Source organism: Argopecten irradians, chromosome 2 (genome assembly GCF_041381155.1).
Source record: "Argopecten irradians isolate NY chromosome 2, Ai_NY, whole genome shotgun sequence".
Classification (NCBI taxonomy): Eukaryota; Metazoa; Mollusca; class Bivalvia; order Pectinida; family Pectinidae; genus Argopecten; species Argopecten irradians.
Window position 1 is genome coordinate 7,074,096 of NC_091135.1, and position 26,069 is coordinate 7,100,164.

The 26,069-nt window shown below is 33.1% G+C and overlaps 1 protein-coding gene across 2 annotated transcripts in view; it reads right to left on the reverse strand.

The window, feature by feature from the left end:
• Window positions 1-787: 787 nt before the first annotated feature.
• Window positions 788-26,069, reverse strand: part of LOC138314289 (polycomb complex protein BMI-1-B-like) — a 55,026-nt gene continuing 29,744 nt past the window's right edge. Inside the window, exons 1-10 of one of the 2 annotated variants that reach the window (XM_069254553.1) lie at window positions 21,520-21,630; window positions 21,160-21,310; window positions 13,025-13,121; window positions 10,803-10,858; window positions 9,650-9,697; window positions 8,929-9,067; window positions 7,913-7,967; window positions 6,894-6,992; window positions 6,293-6,373; window positions 788-5,791 (exon numbers count right to left, since the gene is read on the reverse strand). In XM_069254553.1, the coding sequence (XP_069110654.1) occupies window positions 5,024-5,791; window positions 6,293-6,373; window positions 6,894-6,992; window positions 7,913-7,967; window positions 8,929-9,067; window positions 9,650-9,697; window positions 10,803-10,858; window positions 13,025-13,121; window positions 21,160-21,271 (1,455 nt within the window). In that variant the 5' untranslated portion in view covers window positions 21,272-21,310; window positions 21,520-21,630 and the 3' untranslated portion in view covers window positions 788-5,023. Of the gene's footprint in view, window positions 5,792-6,292; window positions 6,374-6,893; window positions 6,993-7,912; window positions 7,968-8,928; window positions 9,068-9,649; window positions 9,698-10,802; window positions 10,859-13,024; window positions 13,122-21,159; window positions 21,311-21,519; window positions 21,631-26,069 lie in introns of those variants that run through there. The other variant, XM_069254552.1, reaches the window with a different exon arrangement.

The window sequence follows — 26,069 nt, forward strand, 5'->3', positions numbered from 1 at the left end:
ACACATTTTCGAAAAAAATATATAGTTCATGTTAATAATTCACTCTTAGTTACCAAACACCATTTTGTCACACATGTTTGTTAGTGTTGTGAAGAATAAGAACAAATTGTAACGGGGAACGGATCTGCCATCATATTATACGTTAATATTGAGACAATTTTAACTGAACTGATATTTCTTGAAAAGAATCACACAACAAAACCCAGTTCTATAATGACGCCACTTTTATTTTGATTTCGAAGCTCGATAAAGACAAATGCATTTTGTTCTCAATTATTGTGCTTACCTACCGTCGGAAAAACCCGATTAAATTGCTTCTACGTTACAAACAGGTTCCAATATAACGTATTTTCCTCTTTTATTCCATCCCTCAAATTACGGGTATTTACATATGCTAAAACATCAATTGCATTCTCCTTTGATTGGCAGTGGTATATCGGGATAGTGCTTGAATCAGGAATTTTGAAATTCACCTATCGATCTATAGAAGATCGAAATATGCGGATGGAACATTGTAACTAGAAAACTATCCGAACCTGGAAAAGAGTAAACATTGTTTTTGTGATTTTGACGCCCAATATCGCCATGGTAACACGTCCAAAATTGACAATGTTGTGGAGTGGAGTGCAACGATTTTAGAGTTTAGACATCCAATGGGACGGACACAATGACAGACGGCAGACCCTTGTTTCAGTTAGAGGGGTAAGTTTGGTAATGGATATCAATATAAATTAGTTTTTAAGTAAAGAAATACATCATGTTGAGAAAAACAACGAAAAGACGAATATTGCATCAAATGTTGAATTTATTTTACATAACCATAATATCCATTTTACAGAATTTAAAAAAAAAAATGTTTTTGATATCGGATTGGTGATTTCCCAAATACGAGCATTAGCTTGTAGTTAGCATGGAACACAATCAATGACAGAAGTGCTAAATAATTTCTTTTAAGAAGCATTATGTCCAAGAAGCTCCCGTTAGGATGTAATGGTGAGCAAGGGAATGAGCGAAATCATAAAAGAATGTAAATATTAAAAATCTGTATACCACTAAAACAGATATTTAGAATAGCAATGGTATTGATTGCTAAGCGAATTGCCATTAAACATTAAGATTACAATGATTAAAAACGTTCATATCACGTAAGATAAATACGTTTTCAACTTTATAAATTGCAAAATATATACAATGTATATCTCAACTTAAAGTAAAAATTTATTAGTATTTTCTGTTTCACTGTTTATTAAATTGAATCTGAATTTTTTTATAGTCAAAATGTACCTGCTCTTTTACGCTTGTTCCAATCTGAATATATGAACGAATACGACATATATGAAGTAATAAAACAGCAAAAAAGGTTTTGCATTAAAAAATTACTTATCCTATTAATCATTCATTGGTGTTTCCGACAATACCTAATAGAGCACTTTCACGTATCGGAAAAGGAAAAGAAAATAGGATCATTAAGACTTTCATAAATAAAAGTGAAATATTTCAACGGTTTTAATAGGGTTATAAACGCTTTCAGCTAGCATAGATACACATGCAACGTACAATAGAGAGGAAACACAAAATTATATAAATAAAATGATCACACATATGTATGTATATATACACACTTACATATATAACAAGTATCAAGCATATCCAGTACAATCTATCCAGATAGAGGTTTAATTATGTCATATCACAATCAGACATAACTAAGATATTATTCAAGGTCTGAACAATACCCACTTATTCTCGATGGCAAAAATTGCAATTCGAATACACTTTGTTTTGTTATGTCGCAAAAACTGTATATCTCGAATGTAGTATATATCTAATTCGATACAACGAGGTTGTTTGCATTTTCAAATCAAATCTATAGAGAACTATCAAATTTCGCTTATTACATTCCATAATGGGACTTATGCATATTATATTCTACAGAATGTTCTTTTGGCACTAACGAATTACAAAAACCGAAACTGTTGTCGACACATGGTAGGTAGCACGATATTACTTTTAAGCTTCAGAAAATAAATCAAACATATTAGCCTCGTTCAACCAAAGCTTTCGTCAGAAGCATAATGCTGTTATAAATAGAATATACTTTTTTCAAGTGATCATATTCAAGTTAATCTAAGACAAAGCAAAAGTTCTGAGAAATTATTATATTTTTACCCAGTGTATCAACACATCATAAATAAATACTAAATATTACTTTCAGTAACATAACAGCAAGGAATGTTTCTATTTGTAAACAGTTCCCACGGAGGTCATATGTAGGTCATAATACTCGTAGCACTACATTATGTGACAATTTACGTTGGCATTACGCCAACAGCTCAGTCTAAAAGTGTCACGCAATACGTGCAAAGTATGCAGTACGCACAAAACAGGATTGCCAGTTGACCTTACAGATTAAGTTTGTTGCTTCATATCAAGTAAACTGGGTAATTATTGCATCCACATAAGAATGCAAAAACATGGATTGTGAAATTTTATATCCAACATTAGAAATATGCACATGCTAAATCAAACGCTGTACAAACAGGATGTGGATACGCTTAAATGGATTTGAAACGTTGATATTCAAACATACATCCCCTGGAAAATGTTGTTGCGCATGGATGGATTTTGCGTAGTGGTACAAACATCTATTGCAAATCTCGATGCTTCGTATAAGAAAAAAAGTTATCAATACTTGAACTATGATCACTTTGTTGATATTTACTTGTATTTTTGTATAGCCAACTACCGTCAGTGATGTAACGTAACATAAAGCGTTATAATTACAAGTTTCGTTTTTATATCATTCTCGTTTGATTCTCAGATCAAAATTAGGTTACTTTGGCAATTAAAATAAAATAGTTCATGCGTTTGTTCTTAACGAACGTTCTAAGTAATGTTTGCGTAAGTGACGGTTTGAATACTTTCTGAGTAACATGATATACATCCACAGCAAATGTCATCAACATACTAATAACTGCAAAATATAAAGTTTTCTCCTTTCAAAATTAGGGGTGAATAATCATGTTCCTCTTCCTTCATCATTTGCTTTATCAATTTACATATGACGTCATTTTAGATTATTTTGAACAAAATGTTAATGAATATACAAAAAACAAAGATGAAGAATACTTCCGGGACAGGTGTTAAAGAATTAAAGACAAAAAATACTGATAACATGCCCTATAGTTAAAATAAGTAATTGCCCTCAGAACTGATCCGACAAAATGTTGTTGGCGCGATAGTTTGACTATCTTATTTAACTTAGTTAAATTATATACATCTCAAATGGTATGCTTTGAGCATATTGGCAAGTAATTCGCAATCTAGTTGCCATTTAAATATAATAAAATTAGCCCATAGTCATTAAAAGACACCAGGGAAAATGCATATCTGTTAAGATGAGTTTCATAAATTAATCATTCTTACTCTAAACAGCTACTTGGTAACATTTTACATGTGAACATATGCACAAATGGTAACTAATTGCTACATGCACTTAAATATTCTGGAAAGATGTTTAAATTCTCAACCCACTTGTATTTATATGATTTATCCAACATTCACAAAACTGCTTTGTATTCTAACACAGACTATATGTACTACTGTTTCAGATAGACACGACAAATACAATATCAAAAGGTTCACAAAACGTAAAAATAAGTTCTATATTAACAGACGAAGTACTAAAAAAGTAGAGTTTGTTGTCAAAACTTATAAAACTAGTAATACGATTCAGTGATAACTGTACTGGTATTATTTCTACAGACGATAGTAATCAAGATTGCTTGTGTCATTTTCCGATTTTGTACTGCTAAAAAGAGATGTCTTGCGCATGTTATAACTTAGATTAAAATTTGGAATTGCAAAAACTGATTTGAACAAGACTATTTGACAGGTATATTTCGGTCTTCTTTACAACGTTATTCTTGCTATTGTGTCAATACCATACGTTGCGTTTTTGTAGGTTTGGATTAACTCATTCACTCCTGAAATTTCACTGTTCCAGTCCTTGACTTAAAAGAGTCGAAATTATCTTCATTAGTGAATGAATTAACAGGAAACCCCAGTTCTATACCCGGTCACTGGTTGTAGCATTCTAAAGAACTGTCATTTAAAAGTTTGAATACGTTTTTACTTGTATTTTTGTTACGGAAAATAAGAGAAAGAAAGATTATTACACTATTTACTTTATCAGTTTTGAAATGTCAATATCCTTCAAACAGAACATGAAAAATGTAGAAACGTCTCGATGGATGTATACATATATAACGAATTTAGCACAATGTTATAACAATATAACTGCAATACTCCAGGAAATGATGAGATAAAAACCAAAGCGAATGTTTTTTTTGTCAAACAAGAAATATGACAGGTTTTGAATGGATCATAAATGATAAATCATGCAGTACAATACAAAGATGGCGAATATTAACAATTCCCTCCGAATGTAGACTCGCCAACTCACTTCAGAAGAACAGAACTTTTGGCGTTGTCTACTCAAGTACGTATCAATGTAATTTCCAACATTACGCAAATGGCACAAAAAACCCATGGTTTCCATTGATAACAATCACATTATTTCCAGATACATAGATTGAAGAAGGATAAACTCAAACCAATCACAGACATATTCCGATAAGAACATTTTAAGTCCTTGGGCTTCCGTTCTTCCTAAGAAAATATACTACACATACATGAATACATAATGCGTTTCCAATCATTTTAGTTTCTTACGTCTTAGCACTGAAACTTTGACAACACGTGTCAGAATATCAAATGAACGTTGCGAATACACGACGAATTGAGTGAAAAAAATACAACAATTTTGTATCGAATCGTTCTGCACATCACAAACCGCGAAGCACAATCGTCGTTTCTAGAATCCACGTCCTTGCTAATTTTGTAATAATCAAATTCTTCATTTCATATTCATTTGTCACACAAAAGCTGCCGATACGTCATCAGAAGTTAAACCCACTCCGGGTCATGCGTTACTTATTGACCGACATGCGCTGTGCATGTGTCAGTCTATAGTAACCGGTTCGGCCTTGATTGGATGATGAAGTTTATGACTGTTTAGTGGCGGGACTGGCAAATCATCGTCATCATCCGTGAAGGCAAATCTGTCAATTTCTCCATTCGGAAGGAGCCCATTCGTTTTTGGCGCCGCCGGTTTGTTTCCGTTAGTTGTAGGTTCTTTAGAAGGGGTTTTCTTTTTAATGCTCAAGTCTTGAGCAACCTCATTACTATCATGTCTATTCAAATGACCATTTCCATTCATCATTGCGTATGTGGATATCAAGTTCATTCCATTTAACCTGGGTGTCGTCAAAACGACATGATTCGTTCCATTTCGTTCTTTCGGTAAAGTCTTTTCTGGTGTTTTGGTCACATCCTTTCTCACACAGGTTGTGGGAGATGGTGTTGAAGATGGGGGAGTGGGTGTGTGAGGGGCATGGAATCCATTCTCCACAGAAACTGATGACGTTACAACATTACTGGAAACAGTAGGACTTTTGCTTGGCTCAACCAGCTTGGGGACAGTTGGTTCTGTCGTCCGAAGGGGCTCTTTCGTTTTCGTTTCTGGTGCAGATTTGTTAGATGATAATACAGCGGACGCTGCCTCTATGGCACTTTCTTGTGATGTGGTTTTCTTGTCAAAGTCTAAGTCACGTTTACTTGTCGATTGTGGTTCCATGGGCACATTTGACGTCACTGTACACGAAATAGATTTCTTGAATCGTTTGGCAGGGTTTGTATAGACTGTGTAGAACAATTTCATTGGTCCTCTCTGTAAAATAAAAAGAAACGGAAAAAATAAATTAAAATTCTAGCCTACAAACTTACAGTATTATTGTCAACGGCTGGAAAAACTTATAGCTAATCCTTTTTCTTTCAGGTTCATATGAATATTTCACACACTTTCAAAAATACGTATTTTATGTTAACGAATTGTATTAAATTGAGTTAAGTTAAGAATTGGATCAAAGTATGGTGATTATTGCATTACTACAAATTCAAGAAATTAGAAAAAAAAATCTTCTGAACATTGCAACATTTATATAAGTTAAAATATAAGAAAATAATAATAAAGGTATTGACCATTTTCATATTTCAAGTGAGCTAGGTTTTGAAACCCTTGCTGGCATATGTAATCTGGGTAGGTATTTTGTCGTCTACACTGACAAATTTCACCCTGGGTATCAATGATTTGACAAAAAGAAATGAAAAGCCGGGTGATCGTTTTAAAACATTTTGATTATTGTGTCTCTCATATGATAAAATCGCTCACCCGTCTCCACAGATATATGTACGCCACATCCATCAACGTATACTCGTCTCGTAGAGATTCATCAGTATGGTACACATCAATCTATAAATATATGGATTGATTGCTTATCAAAGTTACGAAACTTACGAAAAGAAGCAAAGTTTCCTCTGAATCATGTGATCATGTATGTATAATATATGTAATTATAAAGGGACGGGACTTGAGTCCTTGAAAATTGACTATACACCAGGTCGGGATCAAAATTTTATATTAATGATCTAAACAGAGAAGGTTAGCCACCAAAAGCGTTCTTAGAGATTCATATAACAATTAATTGTTTTTAGAAAATTAGTCAAAAACAGCTCTATTGACATCTATGATCATCGATAGAAGAGAACGACATTGTATATTTCTTGACATTCACAATTTGATTTGTAATATAAGCGCAATCTACGTCATTCGCGTTCACTTCCTCAGAATAAAAATCTTAAACTCTAATACAAATAGAAAGATGACAAGGAAATGACGCAAGTCATATAATACATATCACATATTGGAGGTTTAATTTTTATATAACAAATTTTAACATTTTACGGTTGATTTTAAATCGTGTGTCGCTTACCTGGAATCTATCACATAGGCTAAACTTCATTTTGATGAATTTCTTGAGATGTCCAATTGTGACAGCGGCCGGACACAGAAGGTAACGACAGTCGTGCACCTGCATTATAAATGTAAAAATTAATTATATGTTAAACAGATTTCCTGGTCTTTAAATCATTTCATCCCAGACTTACTGCATGGAATCGTGCGGTGCATTTCAACATATGAAAACAAACAAGTGTTTATAAAAGAATAAAAATGCATTTCAACATAATATCTAAAACGTATATTGTTTACGACAGTAAATTTTTCTCGACAGTAAATTCTCTTATGATATATCATTGACACAGTCAATAGAACCACCTCTTAATGTTAATTATATTTTTAACTGTAAAATGTTCACAATTTAACTTTCTTTTCACAAAATGAGATGAGATGTGAAATATTGGTAGCAAAGCTCATGCTAATCCAATGACTTGATACAAGTTGGGTAAAAAATGATAATTTTTTTCACTCTTTTTTTTTACTTTCGTTTTCTTCTTTTTTGGAGATGGGATGGGGTTGGATGGGAAACATCGATTTAAAATGCAGTCGATCCCGGACGGAAAATCTTGGTGATTTTGGTTTGTTTACCACACGTATACAACTTCATATCATCTACCATGACTTAGTTGTAATATCCTGGTGGTGTTGGTTTGTTTACCACACGTATACAACGTCATATCATCTACCATGACTAAGTTATAATATCCTGGTGGTGTTGGTTTGTTTACCACACGTATATAACGTCATATCATCTACCATGACTTAGTAACAATATCCTGGTGGTGTTGGTTTGTTTACCACACGTATACAATTTCATATCATCTACCATGACTAAGTTATAATATCCTGGTGGTGTTGGTTTGTTTACCACACGTATACAACGTCATATCATCTACCATGACTAAGTTATAATATCCTGGTGGTGTTGGTTTGTTTACCACACGTATACAACGTCATATCATCTACCATGACTTAGTAATGTACTGTACTTACGTTACTGTTAGTGTCCTTGCCATTTTCTGCAAGACTTCGACTGGGTGGTCTGCCACTGAAGAGCAATAAGTAAAATACTTAATGAGCTTGGTTTACTGCAGTTATATGTTAATGTTATTACCTGCAAGTGCTCTTCATGTTCTAACAGCTTACTTGATTTTTTTTTTTGTATTTTCCTGGTCTGATCTTGGAAATTCACCAAACACTTACAATGAAAGCGTTTTTGTTAGATATGGCTAACTGTTAACTGCCACATGGTGATGTTGTCTCAGATGTTATCATTAGCTGGGTAGTTAATATCATTAATCTTATTCTACAGAAGGTTTAAGGGACAAACAAAAACTACAAGGCGAAACTACAAGTCTGTTATTTGCATATATGTGACATACAAGTTTCTGAAGTGACTTTAACGCGTTTGCCTTTTGATAAAACGGAAACATTGCCGTTTACATAGAGGGGGCTTTGCAGAAGGAAAGATGACCACGAAACGGAAACTATCGACTTTTAACCAAAGATGTTCTTTACAAAACTGAAGACAATCTAAATGCCAAGACATGTTGAGTATCGAAGAAGGAGAGCTAACCAATCAGAAAGAAGCATTTTAGGATCACGTGATTACTGGCTAATACAGACGAAAGAAATGGCAAGAACAACCATACTCGATTCTGAAAAAGGAAATGTGATATTGCAATCTATTATCTTTACAACTTTTCATATTGTAGACGATTGAAAGATTGAAATGAGTCCGGTAGAGTAATTTTGTGTGAAATTTGATCGAATTTGATGTAATACATATTACTTTAGATGTCAATTACGAACAATACATCAATAAACTAAACATATCAAATATTGCAAAGGGATAAGAGTTATAAATCAGACATAAACTACGTTGTCTAGAAAACATAGGCTTGTTGGCATGTATGCATTATCTTTTTGCACAAGATAGCCTTTACGGCGTCACGCTGCTTAAATATAATCCACTTTATATATTCAAAACGTTAGAGACAACAACGTACTTGGTGCTTAAGTGCAATGCCAAACTGATTTGTTCATCTTCGGAGTAGATTACTCGCTCCCTCTGTTCGTCTTCCTCGTCTTCCCCGATACAACTTCCAGGACTTCGCGCCTTCCCTTGTAATTCCAGAGCTGCATTAGCTAGTAAAATAAACAGACGTTTGATTAGTATGCAGTTACTCTGGATAAAACAGAAACGTACTGTCAGTCTCTATTGATGGCTTACATCATTTTGGAATGGGCTCCCACTGGTATGTTGTGTTGTTCGAGAATGCGATACATCCACATTTGATTTTCTTCGTAATTACATGGAAATTATGTACAATTTGCGACAGAGTCTTACTATTGTATTCTAATTCAATATTTAAATTGCGTTTCTTGAAGCGTCCATAAACATTTTTTACTGTAATGTATCGTATTGTAATTAGTTAAAAAATCTATTGCAGCATAAATGCATTGGCAAATAGCAACTAAAATAAGCATTTCCGTTATTGAAAATCAACTATAATATATTTCTACCGTTGATAAGATTGGCAAATAAGGTAAAAACGCCCGAACGAGGTCCACTAGAACGATAATGAAAATTTATGATGAAGAACATATTCTAATAAACAGCACATTGTTACAGTAATGATTAAATTAAGTAAAGGGATTACGATATCGAAATACATTGAAAGATTCTAAAACCATCCGTTAAGACTTTTTCGAAGTATTACAACATACCATCGTTTGGCTGGTCCTTATAGAATTCTCGTCGCCTGGTCATTTCGTCTGCAATGAAGAAAATGATAGTAATGATGTGATATCCTTTCTAATAAATAGGAATACCTATTCATATTTTAAAGTAAAAGTATATTTCAGTATATCTTTATTCTAGGTCAGGTTATATGCCCTTAAGGCACTAAAACATCACTAGCAATGTCCTTGTGCTTTCTATGAATGTCTCCATAAAGACTCATACGAAAGAACTGTCTCGCGACACGTTCGCTTTTCATATACTCCTCTGTGACAGATGCATCCATATTCAACCAATTTCCTCACTCAAGCACAATAGTATCTAACGACGAATTTGAAATGTTATACACTACATATTATGTCTTCTGTTCGGGCGAGGGATTATATAGAGATTCTAATAATGACAATGCGCAGAATCCGCCCGTTCTTCCTCTCAACTAAAAATTACCTGGTAGTTCTAACCTCGATTTGAACAATAGTGATTTTAGTTTTATTCGGTCACATTGACGTCACAAGCTTGACATTAACTGGTGCTGAAAACACAACCGAGCACCGCTCGGCATAATTCACTCATCGAAATATAAATTACTTGGGCGTTCTCCTCCGGCTTATATGAAAAGACAGTATCAGCGAACGCACCCGAGAGTTGCAATAATTACATCATGAACGATACATCAGCATTAAAATGCACCTCTAAGGCCCAGTAACTATCAATAAACGAGCATGTTTGCTAAAGGAAGATGTGTATTAAAAATTACATGATTGCATCATGCTCTACTTCGCCTCTTCCTGTTATAGATATTGAATTAGCATTCTTTAGTGGCTGAGCAAGCATTTTGAAGCGATAAAGGAAAAACAATATTTAAAAATAATACAATTAAGTAAATAATATAATGTCAAATCATACGAACAAATTTCTTAATTTGTCGAAAGCTAACATTGGATTATCAATATCTTACATCTGTGAAACAAGGAGTCGATGCCAAGACGTGCAAGATTGAAATTTATGATGAGGTAACGTAAAAGAAAAACATTCTAAATACGTCTCTCACATCTGCACCAAGTACGACCTATCTTCCTCACTATATTGCATGTTTGATCTGTTAAGACTTTGGTATGAAGATTGTCATAACATACTCACCTTTAAATAAGCCCGGAACCAATTTGTAGACAATGTCTTGAAGGGTATGATCCAATCTGAAAAAAAACAAACAACATAAATGATAAAAGAAATCCTTTTATGATATCTAAACCATTATCAATTATTGCTAACGTCAAATAAAGGCAATTTTACCCAATATATTAGTCTGGCGACGTCTTACTACTATCAAACCTTAATTGTAAATTATTATTATATAATAAAAAGTAATATGATCGTCACTCCCTCTTACAATTACTGATAAACACTTCTTATCCAATAATATTATTACTGAAGTGCACGATATTGAATCACGTCCCATCTGGTACACGTTCGCCGTCTGATGGTAATGGATATACGTGTTACATACTTGTAGAGAGAAAAATGTTTCCAACACAACTGGTAGAGAAAAGATTAAAACCACCTGACTCGCTTTACTGTGACTTACTGTTAGCTACATTGATTATATCAAGTGAATCTAAATATTCAAGACGTCTGCAAGCAACGGTCCGATGAATACATGTGCGTCTATCGGAAAGAGAACGGTGTGGCTAGTTTTCGTTCGCATTCCCATTCTAGGCGAAGCCAAAAAATGCATTGAAAAATCTCAAATTAGACACACACTCGCTCCCAGGCAGTGAAAACCGAAATAAACCCTTCCTCCCTCCCGTTTTGTGTTGAATTACATCCAACTGATCGTCTGCTTTTGTACTCTCTCGGCGCGTGCTCGCGCGTGGTCTTCTCAAACACACGCGCTGCTTTGTATGATTTTTGAAATCTGAACTGAATATCAATATTAATATTTCATCTGTGCGTAATGACTAGAGAGAGTGTGGAGCTTTGGAATTGTAACGACAGTATATCACACGATTTGACGTTAATTGCCAATAGACATGTACGATATTAAACACTATAAAGGTGGAGCTCCATTTATCGTAAGACCGACAAAGAACAAGGCATTCTTCTAAATATACGTGCACCTGTTAACGAATAAATCAATGGGGTGATTTATTTGGTAACATTTAAGCAAGTAGTGTAGATACATTGTGAACAACATACGGGCTTCCATGTTTACAATGTAACATCGTTGGAGCATTGTGTGCTTTCGTTGAAGTTGCAGTATTATCAGGTTTTGATGTACTACGTGTTTAGTGTGGTATAGAGCAAAAGAAAAAATAACATGTTCATAAACATCAACGGAGTATGATTTCAAAGAAGGAAATTCAAAGTTAACCTTCGGATTACTGATAGCATTGTGCATATATACTATTTCGAGAAACGTATATCACTGTAATTAACAGGTTTTATTTCAAAAATAATAAATACTTTATATAGAAATTACTACCAGTATAGTCATAATGGTAAGCAGTGTAAGAACAGGGGAATAATAATGATTATTATAATAAAAATAATATTGATATACGTAATAAACATGGGAATGAAATGACAAATTAGACAAAAATAATTTGTAAATAGCAGTTCTGCATGGAGACAACACAAACGCAACACAAAGGTGTCTATCTGCGAATATTGGTTATATAAATGAAACATATAATTTCAAACGTACACATAACATAAGACCTTTAGTGTCGTTTAGCGCGGGTAAAAATGGTGAAGAATACGAGACACATTATCAGCATGCAAAAGGAGAACTCTCATAGTCAATATAGCATCAAGCCCTCTGGCGTCGAGCTCAATAAACGGAAATTGAACCTGATCGATCGTGCGTGGTCATGAAAATACCGATTTATTTGCTTGATAAGTGGATGTCTTTCCTTATATATCTTGTTGTCCAAATGATAATGAATTCTGCAATTTACACATATTATTATATAAAATTTAACTCAGACTTGTTTTGTAATTACATATAATTATATATTCTTAAGATATGGCTGATATACCATCTCTACGAATCTCTCTGAAAGAGTCATTTCAACGAATGTTAATCATGGTTTTAAAATGTGTAACTTCAATATAATAGTTTCAATTTAATTCAATACTTAACTTTGTAATATATTTTTAAAATGTTTTGGTTGTACATTTGTTTACTTATATAACTTTTTAATCTGATTTTTTTTACTTGTTTATCCACTTTAGATTTACAGCTAATTTAACTGCTTGTTCTGATTAAACCTACATATGTATAATATTTAACAGTATTTGAATTATTTTTGCCAATCCATCGTATCATTATCTGTGTGTTAGTTGCTCGTTTGCTTACTCACCTTATGTTTAAGAGAGGCTTTGTCTTGTGGACTTGGACATCACATATAGGACAGAACTTGCTGCTCTCCAAGTAACGGACGATGCAAGTCTTACAGACTGAAAATGGAAATTACAAAACATGAGGAATGTTATCGTAAAACGCATGTAACATCAATATCTAAAACTCATTTAAAACATATTCCCAGTGAAATGGGAAAAACACTTATGGCGAAGAGACTGAAAGTGAAATTTGATATAAACGATATTGCATCCTTTTCTCTATATCACATTTTAACATCAATATCTCAATTGTGTCTCTCATTTGGAATGTACAGAAAGATAGCTTCGTAATTTCGAACAGCATTTGTTCCAAAGGACATATTGACATTTCAACTTTGTTCAATCATTTGTCTCTGAACGATATTTCTAATTAAAACAATAAAAATATCCCTATTCTGAAAAGACAATAAGATAAGTAGTCTGACTTCACGTTATGAAGATCAAAAGCGCCGACATTATTCAAAACTGTTTCAATTTCTTGTAATAAGATTTAAATATAACATAACGCTTTTACACTTCACACCGGATATATTGTGTTTGATTCCAAAGTCTAATCATGTTTCTGTTGGTTATATTCCATTGTGGGCCATGTTTCTTTTTTAAATCGATACTTTCATGTTTCAAAAATCGACAATGAGTGAGGAAATATCTAGAGAATAATACGAGCTTTCTAAATTGCTGATGATTTGTCAAAATGTCGGTTTGAAATGCTTCCCTAGAGGTACTGCTTAAGCAGATAAAGCCCGGGTAGCGAGTAAAACGCGATCGATATTCGCTTTATGGAGTCTTGCGAGAGAGGCTCCCAATAGATTTCATGGTAAATGTCAATCATTCACGGATTCGTTTATTACTCCAGAATAATAAATTATTTAAGAATGAAAGCAATGCTTTCGTTCTCGCTCTTCGTGTCAGATTTTGCGAGTTCAGATTATTTTGATTGATTTCCTATTTACTTTTACCGGAAGTTTTATCGTTCAATTAAGTATCTGAAAAGTGTAAAATATTTTGATTTGACAGTGTAGAGAATGAATTAAAGAAGTTGTTTTTGTTCAAATAATGAAGATTCTCTGGTTAAAAAGACTGTGTTTTGGGTTAAACTTGTGAAAAGGAAATTTAACAACTCAACAGACAGCATTTTATTTAACTGGGGTATACTTTTACACTGAAATCAGTATTTAAAAAATTAGTAGAACGAAGTAGAATGTTTTTGCAATATACACTTAAAATATGCAAGATTGCATTGAATATATTTTCTATACCAATATGAAATGCATACTATATTTCACTTTTCTAGTTACCTTCCGCATAGTGATTTAAGCTGCCATTCTGTATATCATATACTCTATATAACATGTTCATGATCATACTCTCTCCGACATACACATATTTGTACATAAATACCATCATACATGTACTTGTAACATATATAAGTTTATATTAATAAATACACGTATAAGCACGCACTGACCTTAGATAAACAAAAAATAGAACATATACTTCCACAGCAGTAAAACGAGTTATTATGTAGAATATAATCGTATGAAGGTATATGTCCTCAGCGATTTAAAAACCTACTTCGTTCTATTCGCACGAAACTTACCGTGTTCTTACGAGCTTGGCTGTAAGGAAATGAATACGCTGTTTCGAAGAGACATGTCAGGGCTAAGGTATGCATAGAAATTGCTTTATTACTGAAATCTCCACCAAGCGACATAAAACGATATTTATTAATACAGTTACGACACGTTATGGAACACAACTTTGTAATAAATGCAGTTACGTATCAAGCTGTGAGGAACATGACTAGATTCGTGATGAACGACTCATAGATTAGTCTGACAATTAAAGTTACTTAAGATCTCCAACAAGGATATGTTTTTCCTCCGCTGCACTCTGATGTTCAAAGAAAATAATTATCATAAATCGGAAGTATGATAATGTTCTATTCATATAAATGTTAATCGATTTCTGTACGTAAAAACATATGGCATTTAGAATCTTTTTAGTTATGTTTTACTGTAAACTCTGTCTAAACCGATTTCATTTTCACATGTCGTCTTCTTGTCGAGTTAAACCATTAGAGTACTAAACTTGTAATTTCTGTAGAAAATAATGACGTGTACAGATCGTGTGGATACCTTACCTTCATATTTAATTCCTTTCACAAAACTGCATGATATTTGAGTGCATTTCCGAATATTTGTATTTGTATTTTGTATGCACTGCAAAGCTTTTTACTTGTGCGAAATTGAAAAATATGACGAACACGAGATAACTCAACATATACTAAGTATCAAATATAGGGCCTGATGGTTATTTCGTTTTGCAAGGAAATGGGCGATTTAAACATTTAAACAAGAAATATTGACAAATATCTAGTCGTTTTTTAACAGTGCTTTGATTCACATCGTTATGTATACGTACTTAATATTTAATCGTCCTTTTTATATACCGTTCTTGTCAATTTCTTTACTTTCTCATCAGATTTGAATGTTGCACATTAACATACATATTTGAGATTTGGAGCCTGTTTTATCATAACTGACTGTAAAACACCTCTGCACGTTTGACGCGAGATGGCTTATTTAATAAATCATGAATAGACATACTACTAATTGGTTTTTACTTCAACAATTAAATACTTTCGATAAAATTGAATACTTTCTGCTTTGAAGACGACGATTAAGTAATACTACTACACTATCTAATTATTCTAAGATTTGATTCGGGATATCCGTAATTCCCGAAACAGAATCGTTACGTACAATTTCATAAACGGATACCAAACACGTGTTCCAGAATTAGATGGATATCGAAAGAATATCATATACTTTAACCAATATGCCACCATGGTATACGCAATATGCGAAGTCCAAAACGTCTGATCGAAATATAAATGATATCGTCTGAACTACAAAGCAGTTTAACCTGTTAAAGATTGCTTACATATTAATGTTTAAACCAACGATCACTGAATGACATACGTAATTCAAATTATTTAAATCAAACTAAGATAAACCATATAGAAAAATGACCTGTGTATCTATTTAAAGAATTGAATATGGAAAATAGCCTAGATTATATTCATAAGAAAAAAGTTTACAATCTCTGGGTCAAACGACAAACCAAATATATATATATATATAGATTTATTACTACATGCAACAGTTTGTGGTTATATAATTTTATGTTTACTGTTAACGGTAATATATTCGCGAGTTTTTCATTTTGCGATTTACACGTCTACACATTTCGCGACGTTGTGACTTTCATGATAGACATACCTTCGATCCTGTGATCATCACAATTATTACGCGAGGGGAATTTCCGCGGTAACAAGATCTCCGCGTAATTAGCGTAAATTTTCACTTCGCGTAAATTACAGGGTTTACAGCACCAGTGATACCGATAACTCCATATGAGAGGGAAGACTAAGGCATCTTTAATTTGCTTGCTTTCATTTTAAGGCGATAGCAACAAAACGTAATAAATGCACTGTTATGACTGCAGTGATCAATATCAGGACATTTACTAGGTTTGTGACGGTATCAGAGAGAACAGCTACAAGCTTATTTACCCTCATTGTCCATTGAGAATCACTACATGTTATTGTATCGATCGTAACTCAGAACTTCAAATGTTTCCATCTGTAATCTTGCAAGTGAATTGACTAGTAAATCTACTTGGCGTAAAAACCTCATTCTCCCCATCAATAGCATTACAGAAGTTTAAGTAGGCCTGCTGATGAAAAATAACGTCAATTTCACACGTGTGTTTTAAGGGGAAATTTAGGAATTTAATTTTGAATTTTATCAGTAACACTGAAATATGATCAGCCCAAAGGAGGATCTGCCTCCTCGGAGCACCCCGTAGATTCAATAGTTTTGCTACATTACCACTTGACAGTGCTATTTACGCAAGTCCCGACACGAAGATTTATGTAACTGATGCAATCATTAATGCTATATGGTAGTCTGTAAGTTCATTTCGGTTTTGTTATCTTTATGACTTTTCATTTTCTTTTTTATATCAAGCAACGTAATTTTGTCATTGCAAAAATTTTGCTTTGGGAAATTTGTTTATTTGAATTTAGGAAATTACTTAATTCTTGCACCGATTCAACGCAAAAACTTTTTTTTATATTCCTTTCAAGTACTTGTAATTTTGCACGTAAACCATTCGTCGCCGTTTGTTAATTAATTACCATTAATTGTCTGATGTAGTAACTCCAGAATCTGATAATGTTATCCCATAAAAATCACATGGTTCGATTTTCCGTGTAAGCTTAGACGGAGTTCGCTTTCCATCTATTTTCATGTCCTCGCTACATCTACACTGGTATTACATTCTTTCTTATTACCGCCTATCCAGTGGATTTTCACGGGGCTAACATTTTGGATTCTTACTTAAAACGAGAAATAGAAATTTGAGGGATTTTTTCAAGCTATAATAGCATAAATAATGGTGTCAAACCAGTAACAAAGCCCATTTAGTATGTAAGCCCCGTGAGTTAACGAAAATGTCATCCCAAGACGAGACCAAAACAGCTAATCCGATATCAGAGTATCTTTTTTGTTACGATATTCTGGTCAAAAGGTTTAATGATAGCGGCGTGATATCATAGGATGGCTTCTGTAACCTACATTATTTTCACGTATTCATTATGCCGCACAATCGTTATCTTGAACGTTAAAGATTTGAATCACGTATTCATTATGCCGCACAATCGTTATCTTGAACGTTAAAGATTTGAATTCGTCTTCAGGCTTTCTTGCGAAATCTCGCGAAAATGTGTATGTCACCAACGTAAAGTGATTTGCTATTTCTATTTTCTGACATTTTTCTACGTGGATAAAAATATTTTCTTTTTCGTTTCTCTTCATCAAGTTTTCCTGATGAAATATCAACTCATTGTGGTCATGTCCCTTCAGCGTTTTCTTACAGCTATCAATCGATGATGATCTTCTCTCTTATAAGTGTTAGCGTTTCATTTTCAAACATTGTCTTTTTGTAAAATTGCCATTGTAGTATTCTCTTCAAATTATGTTACACGCTAAAATTGCATTACTGAGTACGTTCACAGGTCTATCAATTGATAATTAATGGATACCAGGATATGTCAGTTCACTTGTACTTTACAAGGGGAGAACAAATGAATTTGAACAGCTGCAACATATAACTAAATAAAACAGAATTGTGTGAAGCAATTAAACGTTTATTCGGATACTCGATCCAGTGTTCTTTGAACAAGTAATTCAATCTTGATAATCAATTTTTAAACTTAGTTTAAAATGGAAACTGTTTCGTTTAGATCCCAATACCCAAGTGTGCACATAATAATAAATGATCTTTAGTTTTATTTGTGATTTATATCTTTAATTGCGAAATTAGATCTTACGAAACAGTGCCACGAAAAAAGGTCGTATCTGAGATCAAAATGTTTGATTTTTATTTGAATAGAGTTAGAAATTACAAAACGAAAAAAAATAAGTAACGGCGCATGTGATTGCACAATTACTGTTTTCATATAAAACATTCCTATTACGATTTCAATGATAGCTCTTATCTTCTGCACTAGTTATGATATAAACAAAAATTCATACATTATCAACACCATTTACAAATATCAGATATTCTTGTCATGTGATCTCATATGAGCAGGTTAATAAATTTCAGCAATACTCAAAGATAATGTGTAATGTTATCTTGGAAAACATTTTTTATATCTTTATTTTATACATTATTTGTTAATAATTTCAGAAATAATGCAAACTATTTAAACATGCTACTTTTTATTACATCATCCTTTATATTTTCTGAAAAATGTGCCCGCCGCAAAATGACAAATTGGAAGGGGACACAACGAAATGGGAAGGGCATGGCAAAGAAAATATGCCTTCCCTTTTTCATTTACGTACCATAAAAGATAGTCCCATCATTTAACGGTTACAGTCATAGTTATAGAACTGCTTTAAAGAAGTAAAATCATTAAGCACTCTTTTAAGAAACCAAGAATCCGACTGCCTTTCATAAAAAGGTTATACTGATATAAATATATATGTTATCCATTAAGGGGTAAAACGGAGTGTTCCAAAGTTAATGCTTGCCAGTATCATTCTCCGTCTAAACTATAATTAGTTTACATCTGCATTGCATTACACCTTTGGATTTCTCTCTATTTAGAAGAAGAGGTTTATTTTTGTATCTGTTTCCACCGAACACCATAGCTGGGTTAGGCGATAATATCTAATGCTGGAATGAAATAAACATTAATTTATGTGGATAGAATGCCCTACTCCTGTATTCACAACAACTATGTGTATAACATATCTCAACCGCAGCAATTATCAAGAGACGTTTATGTTCGTTTGTTTGATTTCGCTTGCATTTTAATGACAAGTTGAAGCGCGGACCATTGATAAGGAAGAAACTCTCATTTTCCAGGTCGTTGGCCCGTATGACGATGGTATAATGCACTTTCGCGATGTTTAACCTAATACAAGCAGTTTTAAAGTGACCAGGATAGATTTTTGTTATGTGGTTCGACATGAAATAAATTGTAATATTAATTGAGAAATAATGGTTCCTATTTCATGCTAAAGTATTAATTTCAGTACTTAATTCAAACTATATTACGTATTTTTAATATTGAACTAATATCTGAACGATACATAGATTGGTTATAACCGTTACAGACTCTATGAGACAAATGTTTATAGCGCAGCAAAGCCATCAAGAGTTTTAGAAATCATGAGAAAGATACGAGTATAGCACTCTGGGGGGGGGGGGGGGGGGGGGAGGTGAGGGGGGAGGTGATACATTATCTTTATTAGACATAAAGCAACGATAAATTTATATCATATCATAAAAAACTATTATTTTTTCTTTTAAATTTCTCATCGAATTAATGCGCATCTACCGTAGCTTAGCCTAAACTTTTTCTAAAGTGTGGTGGATAACTTTTTCAATAAACGCTAATTAATTGTAATGAAATAAAGAGTATGATGATAAACTTATTTATTTGTTTCTGATGTTATAAACTTTTATTTATACACATGAAATGGAAACGTTCCTACATGTTATGCTACATTGATTAACAGGTTTGTTTGGCTAAACTAACAACGTGTTTTTAACATGAATGTGTGTATGGCATTCAGCGGAAACAACATATTGAAGTCGGTCGGTGCAATGGAAGTTCATGTGGGGCGATGGAGTTGTGGATATCGTTTCATTTGTAGAATTGACTCAATAACCATAATGAGGGAACGAGTATACAATAAACATTACTCTGTAGATTTGATTTTTATTCAACTTTCATTTAAAAAAGAACTTATAACATCAACGCAACATGATAATTAATAACATGCCGTTTAAATTGTAAGATAACAATTATATGATTAATTTCATTTAAAAAGCTATGCTGAACTGCTTAGAGTGGTTAAAAATTCTAGCAAAAGCGTTCCATCTCCTCATACAAAGTTCGAACCCTATGTTGCGCTGACCGTCGTAGGCCTGCGATTTATTCCGGGTACTCGGGTTGGTTTCAACTTCGAAACACTGACAACTTCTTACATACAATGGACGTTTATATCTCGTTAAAACATAAATCAAACAAAGTAATGCTTAACTTAAACTGCATTTGCGCTTTAGCTATAGGAGTTCTAACGACAAACCATAAAGCCTACCTTGCATCCGTTATCATATTAACCACCTTAGCATTCTCTTTACATTACGCTAGCCTCAGATGCACGATGTTTCTGCTGTGCGCTAGCAGACACCTGTTCAGTTGCTGGGAGTGGGTATCTTAGCCAATCTTTATCGACCGGAGCAAGAAAAGCAACCGTTATACTATGTCGGTTGCGTAATCTTGTTCAGTCTATTCGTTTTTCATCTCAAATTCTCAAACAGCTCTCTCTTGCTGTTTTTGAGCTAGCGTATACCTTCCCCCTCAATTATCTCGGCCGCCCGTGGAACCAACAGCCCCTAGCATTATCACATCCGCTAGTAGATAAATTACGTTTATTCAAGTCTGACTTAAACCTGTTAAAATATCAAATGGAGAGCAGATATATCAGAAACGTAATATTTTACTTACATGAGTGTAGACATTCGACTATGGTGGTAGCATCGATGAGGTAACCCCCACAGAGGACGCAAACTAGGTGGGGGTTCAACTCGGTGATCTTAAGTCTAGTCGAACGATGCATTGCGTAGTTGGTCGTTCTTCCAATTTACATGGATTCGTACTGAAACAAATGAAACGTTAATTAATTAATGATAAAACGGCATAGACGGGGCAATCAAACTCAAGGCCATAATTGCGATTGCAGTGATATGTATATAATGTCTGTGCGTGTATGTGATACGAGATTAACGATAAAAAATCGTTTTACCGCACCGGGCAAGAAACGTGTGGTGGAGTAAACATTATCTGGGATATAAAATATGGTCGTACATCCGACAGGGGCATATCGCAATCATAATCTCCCTAGTCATTCACTTGTACACACAAACATGAATAAAACACGGGGATATAAGTCGTCTCAAGTGATTCTACAGACTGGGGACGTCAGTGTGATAGAGGGGAGTTGTAAGTACGCTAGTTAAAGGTTTCAAGTGAGGCCTGTTGGCGTGAACTTTAGGAACAAGACACTCCACAATCTCCCTTCATCACGCGCCAACCGCCTAAATACTTCAATTTTCTCCAATTTCGAACAATATACAAAGGCTTGCATTAATGAGATCGTTTGTACACGATATTTTGTAACGCGTATGGGGCTTAACTTTCTCATGCTATTTTTACAATGTTACAATTTATTTTACATTGTGACAATTTTTATAACTTCACAGTTATATTTGAAAGCTTGAAACATGACAAAATGTATATTTTTGGATTAAAGTAATCACGATAACATGAATTGTGTTTTCAAAATAAAATACAATAAAAAATAATCCTACACATGGGATTTCATGTCTAGGTTTCTTGTAGAATAAAAAACTGTCTGTCAATCGTGGGTGTACCACAAAAGTCGTGCAACCCTTATCAAATGAAATCAATGAAACACTTTATGCATATACAAGATAAAGTTACAATATTAAATAACGACAATGAGCCAAACCGGATATGGGTGTTTGTATCATTAGAAAACTCACGTAAAGTAGTTATTGAAGATATTGTCAAAATGTATCAGTTCTCTCGTTTAATTGCTTGTAAAGTGTTTGGTTTAAAATGATAACAGTTCTTTTGCATTGTGTTTAAAAGAGTTATTCAAAGTAGGAAATTACTAATTATAGAACCTTATGAATACACAAGATAAAAATAGGATTGGAAATCCATTTGTGTAAAGACAATAACGCGTTCCTTGGAAAGTATAACCAATAAAGAGTCAATGTATGGCAAATGTAATTAGTAAAGTGACTGTTTTGTGTATGACGTACTTTACATATTTTACGGAATACAATATTTCAAACAACTTTATTAACTGCGTTAGATAAGAAAGTCTCAACGTATCATAGCGAGTTGGAACGCCATGATACAACAGGTAATATGTATCTATCTATATTTAAACACTGGTAACATAACTTAATGTCTATGTTGTAATTTACATTTTTTATATTTAATGAGTTCCAATGTTATATGATCAAATGCAGTAGTGTAAACATAACACCGAAAATAAAAAAAATGCTTTAGTTTTAATCTATGCATGGATTCAATACAATATGATTAGCTATATATGTTAATGTTCAGTTTTACAAACCTGATACTCTTATGACAAAAAATAAATTCGAATTCAATTTAATTCGAAAGTAAAATATCATATATCATATATATTGGACCCAAAGAAAATGATGAGGTGAAAGTATAAGCTCGAGTGTTCAAAAAGAGCTAGCGTACTGTACTGAAATGATCAATCAATATTTAATTTTGAATTAAAAATTGAATCTGACATGACACAGTGGCATATCTAAATTAAAATTAAATTATAGCGACACCAAATAACATTTCTTATTTACTAAAATGTGGATTTTTTAAGAATATATTTGCACTTTTAGGGACAGAAGTACTATTTTTTAAGGAAATATCATTTCATTTATTAATTTTCAGTAAGGTTAGAAAATATCATGTACATTGGAAATCAATTTATAAATGGAAGGCAAAAATAGCCCATCTCATTGGATTTAGAATGTTATAAATTTTTATGTGAATCCACACAGAAGGAAATATTCTAATCTTTGAAGATAAACAATCAATCAGAATGCAGTTTAAGACACGTACATACCTTTTCTGTACTTACATTTTCTTATTTCATAAAACAAAAACCATCAGATCCTTAGTTTGCTAATTCTATTACCGGAGTTGATAAATGTAGTTAACATGAAGTTTTTATTATTTGATAAATTAATGTCCAACCAAAAGCATATCCGTATACCAAAACCATTAATGTAATTATTTCAGTTATATTTGTACAATGCCCCAGGCAATAAGACTATTTCAATTTCCGTTTTGTGGAAATCGTTTATCAGACAGATTATCTGGTAACTAAATATAACTTTCCGCATGAACGAATATAAACAAAGAAAATATTTCAATTTCAAATTTCTATTCTTAATGTTTTTTTCCTAGCAAGGCAATTTACTCATGTTGTTGACATATCAACTACTCTGGACAATATCCTAAAGCAATTTCATGTCGATTAAAGTTAGTAATCCAGATGAGGATGAAGTTTGCCTTTGGGGGAAATATTTTATATAAGATTTTTATGAGCTTAACATGTCATCGGCATGAAGATATTTCTTAAAAAAATTCTGGTACTTAAAAAGAAGAGGTAGCTTCAACGATTCAACCAAAAAGTATCTAAAATGAAACATTTTTTTCACATGCATGACAAAATCTATAGTTTTTGGCGCTTTTATAAATATAAACTTATGTTCAAGTGTAGAATTACCGTAAATATAATAAGAAACCATTTCAACGCAAAAGTTTTATCAGTCATATAACGCAAAATTTTTATCAGTCACATTTTGTCATTTCAAAACTAATGGATTGGTATATTGGCCAATAAGTGTAACGAATCTATTTAGCAAAACAAGATGTACGGTTAACGCCTAAAGAGCTAACCCTAAGGAAAATGAATCGAACGAAGTTTGCGGAGATAATTTGAAAATGGTATATTGATCATAACAAACGTATATTTGAGTCATTATTATATTATCAAGAAGCTTACAACTACAGAATAAATCTAAGAATACATTTTAAATGTATTGGTTAATTTAATTCAATTATATTTATCTATTTAAAAAGAAGTTTTTTGAACTTCATGTACAAAAACGCCAATCCGACGTGCACTGACACAAGGAGATTTGTAGACATTCCGTATCAGCACTATGGTTACGATTGGTTGTGGAAAATTATTATTTTATATGTCAATATCAGAAGTTTTAGTGAATTGTCAGCAATAATGCTTATAATTATGGGTAAAATCGAATGGATCAGTTGTACTTGCATATCAATTATAAGTTAAGCTATTATAACAGTGACTGTCCCCTAACATCACTGATTAATGCGCGTGAAATGAATTATGTTTTAATGAATTATCTTTGTACACCTTATAATGGACTGGGAATTTATTAATATGCTTCCTTCAGGATTGGTCGTCAAAGCAATTATTTTTTAATTTATCCAGATTCTTAGTAATTTTCTACATTTTTGATATTTGTAACTTTAATATATTCAGTATTACATGGTAATGGAAGACCAGTAAATTAGTTTGCAGCATACACATTTGCATACCAGAGTCTAGACGACGAATAACAAAAAAAAAATAACGATTAAGGAATTATGCCAGATATTATAAGACGTAATACATTTTAATGCACCTGCTAGAGATATGCAATATCTTACACGGAAATGAATTCTCATTCATAAAGTCTCATTCATACGTTCAATTAAATTGTCATGAAACATTTGACAGTGGACAGCTTTACATGAAATGAATACGTAATGTTGAATAACATTCGTTTTTATGCTCAAAGTATCATGAACCGATGTATGTTTTCTGATTCCACTAAGGAATATAAACACGTTTTGATCCCGTTCGTATCGGCAAAAGTTTAACTAGTGACCTTAGCTGTCGAATGAACGCAAATCACAAACAAAGCACTTGATGATATAGTTATTAAGTGCAAATACATAAAAAGTTATATATTTTTTTCATAATGAGAATAATATTGATTTAAAGTGCTTTCATCAAAATAAATTTATTTTTGTTTGCAATATTTAACAGCAATCATCTTACATTTTGTGAACTTGAAACTAATACATGTACTTCCGTTCAGGTAACTGCGAAAAACAAACGAAGCTTGCTATATTTTTGTTCACTAAAACGAAGCAACCAGGGACAACAATACATCATACGAAATTGACAATTTCAGTCAGTAGTGGGATAAGACAAAAATAGCATTTTCGATAGCTGAACTACAGTAATATGACTTTAACTACATTTATCATTGGGAAAGATGAACAGGGTTGAGGGAAGTCTTTTTGATCAGGATAACGAATGATGTGACTTTCGTTCAAAACATTGATACTATTTCATTGTAATTATTCTGACAGATATGAACCATTCAGACCGATGTGTCCTTACCGTGTGTTTAGAGGTAGCAAGATACACCAGCTTCCCCACAGATACCTCACACGGAAATGAAACACTGCCAACAAAAGCATGGCATAAATGCTATTGATCGGCCAGGGCACCAGACCCAAGCATTATTTGTGGAACTCCTTACATTCCCTTTACGAGATAGCGAGCGTATGCCTCGTTTTACGTTGATGTAACTCAAAGGATACACATTTATGTAAATGTTCAATTGAACTAGAGAAACTCTATTACACGTCGAGATAATAACATCATTTTAATGATAGTTGTCTATGAACATAACATGCTTGTGAAATAGCTGGTATCAATGTTTTGACCTTGAAACACATTCCCAAGGTTAAATTCTATC